At 38.7% G+C, this 13,026-nt stretch overlaps 1 protein-coding gene across 1 annotated transcript; it reads right to left on the bottom strand.

The window, feature by feature from the left end:
- Positions 1-6,908: 6,908 nt before the first annotated feature.
- Positions 6,909-7,442, bottom strand: LOC149161394 (uncharacterized). The gene has a single exon (XM_089434861.1). The coding sequence runs from the start codon at positions 7,440-7,442 to the stop codon at positions 6,909-6,911; it is 534 nt and encodes a 177-aa protein (XP_089290987.1).
- Between the last annotated feature and the right edge of the window lie 5,584 nt (positions 7,443-13,026).

A 13,026-nucleotide genomic window follows, 5' to 3' on the forward strand; every position in this document is an offset into this window, starting at 1 on the left:
AAATGGCAGCAAAGGAATCCCACAACCTGGAGGTAAAAATGTAATTGTTGAGAAGGTGCTCCATTGTTTCCTCTTGTACTTCACAGAGCTGGCATCTGGAAGGCCCCTAGACACCCCTCTTCCGAATGTTATTCTAGGTCAAAATTTTCCTATGCTGAACCAGCCACATGAAGAGTTTAATTTTCATCCAACCTTGATGCCTCAATAGGTTTTTCCAAACCCTGTCCGAAGCATGGGAATTCAATTCAAGGAGAATTAGTTTTGCTTCCTTAATATTAAAGTTACCCTCATTGTTGTTGCCCCATCTTAGCTAGTCATGCCCCCATGACACTAAATTTTTCCTTTGATTTAACTCTTTCATCAGTTTCTCAGCTTTAGCTTTCAGGGGGTTGTCATTCCTAAAATCAGAGTTCCTCTAGGTTCTCCATTTTCCTATACTATTGGATTTATCCCAAAAATATTTTACCTTTGATAGCCCTTTAGTATCTACCTCTACCTTGAGGTCCTCCAAGTCGTCTTTTAACAGAATAGGTTCTTGTTGCCATCTATCCTCCCAAGAAAAAAGCTAAGTCTCCCTATCTAATTTCCCAGAAGCTATTTTCTTGGACTAAGCCCCTATTTTCCCAGGTCTTGTTCCAAATGTGTGATCCCACAATATTTCCATCCATCCTTATATGATCATTATTTTTCCATGGGATAGTGTATTTTTCTTTCCAAATTATAGCCCACTGAGCCTCTGGTTCTTTTACCCAGCGCCACCATAATTTTGCCCCTAAAACCTTGCTTAGAATCTCGAGATCATCCAATCAAAGACCCCCATGGTTTTTAGCTTTGTAGATTTTTTCCCAAGCTACCAAGGCCCAGTTCTTCCTTTCTTCCCCCTTGCCCTAGATAAAGTCTCTTTGTATGGTTCTAAATTGTTGCAAGACTCCTTTAGGAGCTGGGAGAGCTGATAGCATGAAGGTTGGGATTGATTGAAGAAAAACCTTTGTAAGCAGCAACCTACTGGCCAAGTTTAAGGATCTCATAGTCCATTTCCTGATTTTATCTTGCAATTTATTAATCACCAGCTCCCAGATGCTCTTGTGAAATGGTTTAGCAGTTAGAGGAAATCCCAAATATTTTGAGGGGAGAGTTTCCCTTTGAAAGCCCAGAATTCTAGATATGTTCCTCTGAATAGAAATATTAGTATTGAACAAAAAAATCTTAGCTTTAGAGAGATTAACTTCCATACCTAAAGCCATGGCAAAGTCGCTTAGAATTTGTTTATACACAAGAGCTTCTTTGACTGTGGGGATTCCCTGCAGCATGGTATCATCAACAAATTGTTGACGAGTTAAAGCATGTCCACTATCAGAAAGTTGGAGACCTTTGATCTTACCAACTTCTTTTGCATGCTTTATAGACCGACCCAGTCCTTCCATCATGAGGATGAAGAGAAAGGGAGACAATGGGTCACCCTGTTTGATGCCTATAGAAGGAGTAAAAGTCTCCAAGGGAGAACCATTGACCAGAATTGAAAAGCTGGAGGAAATAACCAGGGCCAAGACCCATCTCACCCAGTTGTGATCAAACCCAAAAGCAATAAGAACTTTCCTGATATAGGTCCAATTCAGCTTATCATAGGCCTTGGCTATGTCCAATTGCATGATCATTCCAACCTTCCTGTTGCTAGTCAGAGAGTGCACCACCTCATGTTCTTGAATGATGTTATTAAGAATTTGCCTTCCTTCCACATATCCAGATTGTTCCACAGAAATAGGGTAGGAAGAAGAGGTTTGAGTCTATTGCCCACAACTTTTGATATTATCTTGTAAACCAAATTGCATAATGCTATTGGTGTAAACTTGTTAGGAGTTTGGGCTATCTACTCTTTAGGGATCAGGGCAATGAAGGAGGTATTCAGTGCTTTCAAAATAGTTCTACTCATCCTGGAATCTTCTACTACATCCAGAATATCCTGTTTGACAATATTCCAGCAAGCTTTAAAGAAATCTACATTAAAACCATCTGAGTCTGGCGCTTTACTGTTCTGCATTTCCTTGAGGACCTCACTAACCTCCTCTTCAGTCACAAGCCTGTTAAGGTTGAAATTTTCCTCTCTAGACACCAGCCTAGGTATATGTCTAGTGAAGTCCCTGATGGCGTGTTCTTTGTCATGATAGGTTTCCTTTGTTATGCCTCGAAAGTGATAAACTAGTACTGCTTATATTTCTTGATGAGAATTGAGAAGATTACCTGCCCTGTCCTTGATTGAAGAAATTATCTTATGAGCTCTGTTCGCTAGGGTGGATCGTGGAAAAATCTAGTGTTACGTTCTCCTTCTTTTAGCCATTGAACTCTAGATTTTTGTCTCCAAAATATTTCCTCTTGTTTACATAAATTCTCCCAGTATTGATGATATTTGGTGGCTTGATCACTTCTAACTTCATCAAAGCCATCTGTGATAAGGGCTTGGTTGAGTTCCTGCATTTTACCTTCAACAGATTTCTTTTTCTCAAAAATATTGCCATGTTAATTCTTGTTCCAATCTTTGAGCGTAAGCTTGATGTGTTTTAGTCTTTTCTGAAGAAGGAACATTCTTATGCCCGGAATGTTCAAATCTTCTGACCATCATTTGGCAATGTTCCTGATGAAATTTGGGTGGGAAAGACAAATGTTCTCAAATCAAAAAGGTCTGTTCATGGGGGTACCAATGCCCTGAACCTTCAGTTGAACTAGCCAGTGATCTGAGCCTCCAAAGGGGAGAACTCTTGCTTCTATTTCTTTGTTATTGAGCATAAGGTCATCTGAGATTATAATTTTGTTTAATTTAGAGGCCACCTGAGACTCTCCTCTTCTTTTATTGTTCCAAGTAAAGATATCGTTACTCGTTACAATGTCCACTAGATCCATATTCTCTATAAGAGTTTGAAATGTCAAAGATTCTTTACTTAGAACCCTGGTTCCCCCTTTTTTTTCCGAAAGTGATTTGATCATGTTGAAATCACCCCCCAAGATCCATGGTATGCCTGAATTTCTGTCTCTGAGAATCTCTAGATAATCTAGAAACTTGAGTTTGCCATCCACTCTTTGGGGTCCATACACATTCGTGGCCAGGTAGGTTTCCTTATCTCCCATAGACTACATGACCACTGATAAATATTCTCTAGATGCCTCAACATCTAAAATACCAATTTTTTTTGGATTCCAAAGAGTGAGTATGCCTCTTGCTGTATTCTCTGCTTTGACTTCCAGAAACTCAAATCGATTGAGCCATTTTCTATGAATCTCTTTTATTTTTTGAATGGAACATTTAGTTTCCTGGATGAAGATCACATCTGGTGCTTCTTGTTTCATTCTATTACTAATTATTCTTTGTTTTCTTTTACTGCCTAGACCCCTAATATTCCAAGAAGTGAACTTCATTATTAAAGATTCGTAAAGGAGTAGCTGGTTAGGTCTTTCATCTTACCTGAGTCTATCATTAGCTTTCCACATTCCATCAATAGTTCGTTCTGCTTTTTCCTGCCTCTTTTCTTTCCTTGGTTTCTGGGTGCTAATCTTGGTGTGGTTTTCATTGTTTTCACACCTTTGCTACCTTTCCTTTCATTGTTTCTTTGCCTCTCAGCCCTTTGGTTTTGGTTTTCCATATAAATAGCTGCTAAACGCTATTGAACTCTTCTAGAGGTAACGAATCTACCCCTTCCCTAATTCCTTGATTCAAGAAACCTTCCAGATCTAGGTTCTCTTTCTCAAGAATCTCCTGTAGTTCATGGTCCTCCATTTCCATCTCACTTTGGGTCATTTCATGGTCCATCTCCTATTCTGCATCACTCAACATAGTTTCTTTCTGTTTATTATTATCTTGTGTTTGTTCCCTATCTTCTTCTTTCCCCTCCTCCACTGGACCTCCTCCATTTGCCTGATTTGCATTTGTTATCCCTTCTTCCTCTTCAAGAACTTGGAACCTATTCTGACTGACTTGTTGCCCTTCCGACTTTTATATCTTTGGCCCCCTTTTGCTTCCTTTTCCTCTACGTGCTACTTTTTGAAAGCTTTCAGAATCTTTCATTATGTTCGGTTTACTCTTATTCTCTGTTTTACTGAGAGGGTAGTCTCTAAATAGGTGCCCATGCTCATGGAATTTGCGACATCTAAATGGAATATGTTCATAATCTACTGTTTGCACCCATTATTCATCAAATACTTCTAAGATAACCTCATCCAGTAGAGCTCGAGGGAGATCCATCTCCACACATATTCTAGCAAACAAGTGTACTTTCACCTTCTAGTGGCCTCAGAAGCTCTGACAAAATGTCCTAACTTATTTTCTATGACAGATAAGGATTCCGTTTACAAGTAATCAAGAGGTAGAGAGTAGAGTCTTACCCAAACCGGGACCAAAGTAAAAGTCTCACACTCCAGAACAAAATTCATAATCCATGGTCGCATATAGAGGCCTGCTGCAGCATAAAAGTAGGGTCCCCCTTCAAACACTCTATCCTTGTCTTCAATGTTTGCAAATACCACAGTGAAGAAACCCTTTGACCCAAGATGTAGGTCAATGCTTCCTTTTGGTTTCGATGGTATTTGATCCACATTTGTAAGGATTTTTTAGTGGGCCATAAACCCATGAATTTACAAATGATAGCATATGTCTGCATGTGGTCCCTGTGTGCTTGCAGAGCAGGATCATTTAAAATGACTCGAGGTGTAATCGCAGCTTTGGGTTTACATGGTCCCATGTGTGCTTTGCCTTTTGTTTCCTCTTCCTTGTCTTCTTCCTCATTTTCTTTAGTGCTATTTGTTATCACAAAATCATGCCCCTGATAGGCTGTTGATCAGGAAGAGCTTATGTAACTCTTTCAAACCAACTTTTGGCTGAGGCTTAGCCTCCTCAACCTGAGAGGGCTCTCTCAAAGGTTAATGATTTTGATAAAGATTAGATGGCTAACTCTATAAAACAAGTGAAAAATATGAATGGTTGAAACATGATCAGTAAGCATCCATTGGGCTTATGGAGTCAAGAAATGCTTTAGTATAACAATGAACTCAACCTTACATGGAAGTCAGGGCATTCAGCATTTAAACATTCAGAACATAAACTCATTTGGGACCATACAGTTTATAAATGTATACAGGAAGTCAGAGCACATTCAGTGAATTCTGAGTGATTATACATCCATACCACTGTAAGAATTAAGGAAAGGACAACATCACATATTCTGAACATAAAAAATCCTTCATGAATCCTGAGAAGTAAAGTCAAGCATGTATTACTGAGAATGAGTCTTACATAGGCCAAATACAAGATTTTCCATAAAATTTCCAACTGCCATTACCTTGCTGCTTCAGCTATATATAGAGTTCTTATTCTACCTGATCGAGATTCCTCCTCCAACATGAGGGGAATTCGAAAACTACTTCTAATGACACCTATCAACCATTTAACTAACTAATAAATGCAATAAAGTGCTGACTGGAGCTTTTTAAGAGTTCTAAATTAACTATGACTCTAACTCCATATTACATGCTCGATGGCTTTAATTACAATGAACCTCGTTCTTTGACATCTGGTCCCCTTTAGTTTGGCTGTAATGGTTGCTCAAAGCTCCATGTTTGATCTTTAATGCCACATCCTTTCCAATACCCTGAAATATATGAAACTGTCCCTGTGTATCGGTCTTTAGTATGCCTTACCATGTTCAGATCTAACGAAGTATATCCTTTACCCTTTAATCACCCCAAAATGGAGCAAACTGCCACGTATTTGATGTGCTGTCCACCGCTTGCATACGTGAAAGCCAAAACCTTTGCAAACTGTAACTGTTTCATCAATCCTGAAGTGTGATAAATATGAAATATGCTTCCTTTATGACAAAAATCCAAAGTTGGATTCGAATGCATATTATCTCCACGTGTCTTGACCTGGTTAACTGTTAGATAGCTTCAGATGATGCCTTGTATGCCTTTTAGATGTTTCCCTTTCAAAATTCCTGCATATAATTCAAAACTGCTTGATTTGCGTTAAAATCATCACCTACAGCAGTTTTGTAGCGCGCTACGAAAATGCTGAGTTATTGAAAACACAGTCTTCCTTTCATAGCTAAATGATCGCCACTGTTCATGGCTTAAGACTGCTCTTCTCTAATTACAAAATTTGGATGTTTGTCCTCATTACAGCTGGCATTTCCATAATGCAAAAACAGCAACCATCTTATTCAAGCTTACTCTGTCCAAATCACTAATAATCTCTTCACACTTGATAATGTGATGCATAAAGTTATCAGTGTATAACTTTGAAGACTTTGATTCAACAATATGAACAATATGTTGGCAAACGTGTTCCAAATAATGACTGCAGAAGCGTATTGAGCCCAGCAACAAATAACAATGTCTGTATTACTCGCACCTTGTCATGATCATTTCCTCCCATCGCTGGAACAAGAAAAGTTGGAACCATGACTGTAGTTCCCAACATCAAAATGTAGTGTTGAAAACCCAAAATAATTGTCTCCGGCCAAGGGGGGTTAGAGTCTATGCAGTATTCTAGGCCTGGCAGTTGTTCCATTGGTGGATGAGTGATGTCCTCGGGCTTGGGTGCGGCCATTTCGCTTCCTTGATGTTTCCTCGCCTTCTTCAAAGCAAACTAAGGGCAAAACGACCTTAATTCTAAGAAGCCCAACACTGTCCAAGGGATATAATCAACCAAAATTCCAGAGACCCAAGTCCAAAAGCTTCCAAGTACCAACTTCAGATCCAGGAATGCAATGTATGCCTTATCCAGTCTTCAAAAGAAGCCACACCCAGATCAAAAACCGATATGAAGCTTAAATATCTAGATCAAAAGGCGGCCTAAAAGGGCCTAAAGTAGACACACACAAATCAACAAATGCTGCAAAAATGCAACTTCTTCATCTTTTTCTTCAACCCAATTGATAGACCGCCCAAGCCAAGAAAAGAGATGCTGAACTACGAAAACCCAGCTTCTGAAAAGCCGCCAAAACTGCCTCCAACTTCTGTCTGTTAAATGAAAACCCAAAAAGCCAAACCTTTCTTTGCATTCCGCATGTAAAAATCAGATGATATGCCCGCCCATCAACATCCTCATCAATATAAAATTCAACATCCGCATTTGATATAATTCTTCCATCATGATCAATTGCATGAGTCTTATGCTTGTATGTCATAAGAGTTTTCCTTAAGGTAGACTCATCAACGTCCATAAAATTCGCGAGTTTTTCCATTGAGATGGATGTATACGACTTCAAGAAGCTCCTTAGACCTGACAAAAGCTGTTGCTGTCTTACTTCTGATAAGAACAGCTTCAATTGAAGCCCATATGCATCCTGGTTATAATTTACAAGAGCTTCATCATAGTTTGGTACTAAAGGAGTAATAAATTTAGGACAAGCATATGAAAAAAGTTCGTCATACACAGCCTCATCACTTCTCTGCATATTTCTCATGCTTCACCATAAAACCTCGCCCAGTGGCCCTATACTTTGCACCACCATGCAAAATTGTCCTGCCAAAATAATGAGTCTTTGTACCCAGAGAGAATGTGAAAAAGACAGAGGCAAGTTGCAGCTGCATGACAACAAAATCACTTAATGCAGACCGGAAGCCTCGTTCCAAGCCAACCTCCATAACCATTGGCAAGGCCATTAGTAGACCTATCTGAACCAGAGACTGCGATGCAAGAACTGCCTCAAGAGGAAAAAAATTTCTCATATCTGCTTGGTTAACCATTGACTTTTCTAATTCACTCAGTACCAAATACAGCCGTCCATAAAGAAAGATAGACGAAGTGTATAGGCTGACAACTGTTGATGGATTTTGATGGATATGACAGTTGTGAAATAATGGCTATGGATTCGAACAAATCCCCAATTACGTAGCGCAGCCAGTGCAAAATATGAATTATGCGCTACGAAATCACATAAAACATGTTGCGCTGCGAAACTACTAAAAAGGATTACAGGTGCTACGAAATCACCTAGACAATTCCGGTTTTGAAATGAGTTTGGACATATGATATCCATGTGAGATGTGAGACCAATGATAGACTTAAAATAGAGAATTGACCCATTTATAGATACCAACAATACTCTTAACAAGACTCCTACTCAAACTATTTAGACTCTAAAACCATATGAAAAGACTAGATCCAAAATTGACACCAACCCTTTGGCAAACAATCGAACTGATGTGAACAATTTAGAACTTTTTCTTGAGTGATAACACTATTATTATCCCTTAACTTAGTACCATCTTGTTCCTCTTCATTATTTCTTTTCCTTCCTTCTGAAGGTCCTCTATCATATTCCATTAGTTTCTTGCCCCTGCTGGCCACAGCCTACTTGTAGGAGGGAGTGGAGATCCCTCCTTTACTACCTTCCATGGAGAACAACCTCTGCAAAAGTTTGAATCCCTAGCTCTTCACCCTATGGCCCCGAGAGACCATTCAATTCGATCAATAAAGTATTGATAAGTTATTATTGGTTAAGATCACGAATTATGTAATCATGTTTATAACCTGTCATGTTTAATGTATACATGAATTATGTAATTCTAAGGTGGGTTAGCATTTCGAAGACAATGGAAATCATCATCAAAGGAACGGATCATGGGGAGGTGAGATCGGTAAGGTATAGTTCATGATAGGATGCTTGAAGTGAAAGGTAATGATGCTTTAATATTTTTAAAAATTTGCATGAACTTAAGCCTCTGTACCTTTTGCAAAAACGTGCGGCCATGATTGTTATGTTATAAATGGAGTTCCATATCCACCTATTATAATTTGACACATCCTTTGGTGATATTTTCAATATCCATTCCGCAGTTCGAATCATGATGCTAATCATGATCACGACCGATATCTTTAAAAAAAAAAATTCCATACTTCCCTAATCCTTCCAAAATTAAAATCTCATTGTCAAGTTTTTGCAAAGGCTTGGAGGCATCACTTTGAGCTGAACTAGCTTTATTTCTTCCACTCCTAACCATGTCTAAACTGCCTACCCCTGTTCGGTTTGAACTACAAGGCCCTGCACTGTTAGATGTTGTTCTTGGAAGAAAAGCTAGGCTCGAAAAGGCAGGGTGGTTGCCCTTGTTTCATAAATTCCGAGGGCACAATTTGGAATTGACCAAATCCTTTGCTCTTAACCTTAATGGCGATAAAGCACAGGTGGGTAATGTCCAATTTCGGTTGACAGAGGAGCTAGTGGCTTGAGCCTGCGGTATTCCACAAGAGGGAGAACATTGGTTTAAAAATCAACAGTTTAAAAAAGGAAGTTGTGGGCCCTTCCTTCGAAAAGAACACACAAACCTTGATTGGAGTAAAGGCATCCCACAAGAATACCTCCAGAGTAAGTATTAGAACCTTCTATTTTTCTTTCAGAAATATATAATTTGCGAAGGTCATTTCTAGCTTGCATTTCTATTTCATATTCTTCTTCTGGGGCACTTTCGAGATAGGCTTCCTCATTTCTTAGGGATTTATTTGATGAAAATGTCTATTGCCACTAAGGACAAAGAAATCCACATAGAGGAAAACCTCTATCACCATGGGTTAATAAGAATTATACTGACCGAGGTTCTGAAGAAGATAAATAAAACGTAGTACGATTTCCTGCTAGAAAATCACTTCGTGGAAGATGAGAAGGACTCTAGTCCTTCTAAATTTAAGGAAGAAAATCGAGATGAAAAGCTAAGGAAAAATTTACGAACCCGAGGTTTACTGATAAGGGAGAATAAGAAAAATGAAGAGGTAGAGGTGATGGGAGAACTCATAAGGAAGAAGCTTAAAATGAAAAACTCTTCTACCCCAATTAAAAGAGTTACAAGGAGCCAGGTTGCAAAGATGGCCACAAAGAAAATCACAACAAAAGGAACATCACCAAGCAGACTTGATAAGAAGAAAAAGAAGCCCCAGGGCTTGGAAAGAGGAAAGGAGAAGGTGGTATTGGCTAAATTTATCGACATAAAAGCAATATCCTTCCAAGATTCACCGTCACACGAAAGTGGAGATAAGACAGTAGACGACCACTAAGGGAAGGAGGAGCCTAGTTTGCCTCAATCCTCCCTGAGATGACATGAGATGGAGGTAAATTCTCAGAAAAAGTGGGGTCAAAAGGAACTAGAAGAAATCATCCATTAACTTATCGTGTCAAAGTGGGCTCTGTGGAAGGAAAATGAAACCTTGAAAGAAAACAATTTATGCATGCAGAAAGAGCATGATGAATGGCATCAGAAGGAAGCTCGAATCATGAAGAAGAAACAAAGGCAGATTGAACCACTGAAGAAGGAGAATGAAACATATAGAAGCCAGATACAGGCAGAATCCAGTAGGACCCAATTGGACCATTTGGCTATGATAGCTTCAGCAGAGGATAAGGATTTATCCTTTTCTTTAGATGTTGCATAATTTTTCTTACATAGGGGACATGCAAGAAGTTAGGCACGGGGGAATGTTGAATCCAAGTTTTTCTCAATTTTGACAGCCTTCCAAGACCTTTTTTTCCCATTTTCAAACTCTATTTGACCCCTAGTTATACTTATTTCGATCATATTATCTAGATTTTGGCCAAAAGGGTACTATGTGCTTAAGATATTCAAATTAACTAAAAAAGGTGTCATTTTATCTTACTCTTAAGTAGTTCCTTAAGGTAACTATTCTTTATTAAAATTATTGAGTCAAATGATCGAAGTCTTATGCAGATTCAAAGTAGCTCTGCCATTTCCTATAGACAGCTTGCGATCACCATTTTCATGTAGACACTCCATAATTTCCTGCAGGTGCGAATTTCCTGCAGCCATCTAGATTTCCTGCAGCAGACCAGATTTCCTACAACAGAATTGATGGTTTTCTATGTTCCACTTAATCTTAAAACAAATGGGAACATGGGATTTGTGGGGAAGTCCACCTACATGGATGTTTTCCTATTGGCCACTCCAGATTTATCATCAAAACCACCCAGATCTCCAATCTCCTTCTCATTGGCCGCATGAGGAAAATCTCCAGCAGATGTAGTGAAATAGTCTGATCCATGCTTTCAGTCATGGATCAGACTCAACAGAGCTATTTTTGATATTTTGTACATGTGATAATAGTAAATAGTTCAACAAGTAGTTTTTCCTTATTCATGAAACTCATATGCATGCAAACTGGTATAAATACTATTGCATTGTATTTGTAAGTGGGTTGGCTGTCTGAACAACACATCGGATTGTATAAGACTGTGACCTTTTCTATATTAATACAAGTTATATGCTCTATCCATTTTACTGAGTAAACCCTTTTAATATTGAAGAGGTTGTGAGTAAGGGAGGGACCCTTTTACTCACAACTCAATTAGTAGTACTAGCATATTCTTTTGATTATGTTTATGCAGTCATATCGTTGTTGCACAACTAGTGTTCTCTTTTCTGATTCAACAACATATATCGATTGATTTATGGTTGAGATCTATGTGATTCATTTAATCAGTTTCATCTTTCCATTATCAAATTGATTTATTTTGGCTGTTTGTTTTTTCTTTTATTTTTTTATGATCAGTATCAACAATATCAGAGTTGTAGAGGGAGGTGAATCCACTCTATAGCCTTTGTTGTCAAGTGTTGATGCAAAAAAGAGGCATTAGTGTTGTGTATATGTGATTGATTTAATTAGGAAGCACTTTAAGTATCAAGCTTGCATATATATTGCACGACATCGTGTAAGTTTACTTACCCTTGGTTGATAATTTATTTTGGTAGATTATAAGTCTATAATTTAACTCAACAACTGTTATTGATGGGTGCAACAGTTTTGTGGTTCTTGAAAGTGGAGTAGAAAATCTAGTGGTCTCTGGAGAAAAGACCATGTTATGGCATCAAAGGCTTGAACATATTGGAGAGATGAGCCTTTGAATACTTCATGGTAATGGTATGGTAGAAGTTATGTCTAAATTCTCTCTATATTTCAATTTCTATGAACATTGTGTATATGGGAAGTAGAATCAGTTCAGTTTCCCATCTACTACTAAGAGGGTGAAAGGGATATTAGAGCTTATGCACAGTGTTTTGTTTGGACCTATTTCAATCCCATTACTGGGTAAGTCTGTGTACTATGTATCATTTATATATAACTTCTCAAGGAATATTGTTATAGACATTTTTGTGCCTTACAGCATAGAGCATGAAATGTCAATAATCTAAGGGATCCAAAGTCCCTAAACATGTTGTTCTTACCCTTAGAGGAACAAGGTCAGCAAACCATAGCACTGCAAATCAGTTCTCCACTGAAAAACACTCAAAAACAGGTCAATTTTGGATCAAAGCAGCTGCTCCACTAAGGATCTGCGCTGAATGTCAAGAGCTCTATGGTGTACCTGCGCTGCATTGCAAGTGCAACAAAGGCTACCTGCGCTGGGCGTACTTTGACATGTGGAGGAATCTTTTTCTCAATGTGCCAGTGCCCAGGAAGCTTCCAAAAGACACTTGATCAAAAGATTCGCCTAATGATGAGTTAAGAGCTTCTAAAACTCCAAGTGGAAGACAGAAACTCCGAGTGAAGAACTGAAGAACAACTGGAGTTGAAGAGGACAACAAGTCACACATCAAGCTGACTTATCTTCACTCCAAAACTCTATATAAGGATCTCATCCCATGGGATCTAGGGGGCGGAATTTAGTGCGAAGAATTGTTGTTGGTTTACAGTTGTGAGCATTGGGTGATTGCTTGAGGGAGGTGAAGAAGAGATTTCTCTCCGTCGGGAAGGTGATGCTGGATTGGACCTCTCATGGTTGTATCACTGCCTGAACCTTACTTCCATATATTAATAAAGCATTTGAGCTTCTTCTATTCGCATGTGTTTCAATGGTGTATTGTATTACTTGCGTCTTTGATTTATGCTAATCCTTGAATCGATTATGAATGCATGCTTCTTGTAGTTTCCTTTTCTTGTCTTATTTGTAGGATCTCGTGTAGCTGGGCCCGTGAAAAGACTTGGAGCTGGGAGCAAGCGGCAAACAAAGGAGATTGAATCGACCATTTGCGCAA

Source organism: Pinus tabuliformis, chromosome 5_2, assembly GCF_031772625.1.
Source record: "Pinus tabuliformis cultivar Carrire ecotype Pingquan chromosome 5_2, CPIR1, whole genome shotgun sequence".
In the NCBI taxonomy this organism is placed as follows: domain Eukaryota; kingdom Viridiplantae; phylum Streptophyta; class Pinopsida; order Pinales; family Pinaceae; genus Pinus; species Pinus tabuliformis.

Excerpts from the sequence above, each read along its gene's own strand:
- LOC149161394 (XM_089434861.1), bottom strand. The coding sequence starts at position 7,442 with ATGCAGAGAAGTGATGAGGCTGTGTATGACGAACTTTTTTCATATGCT.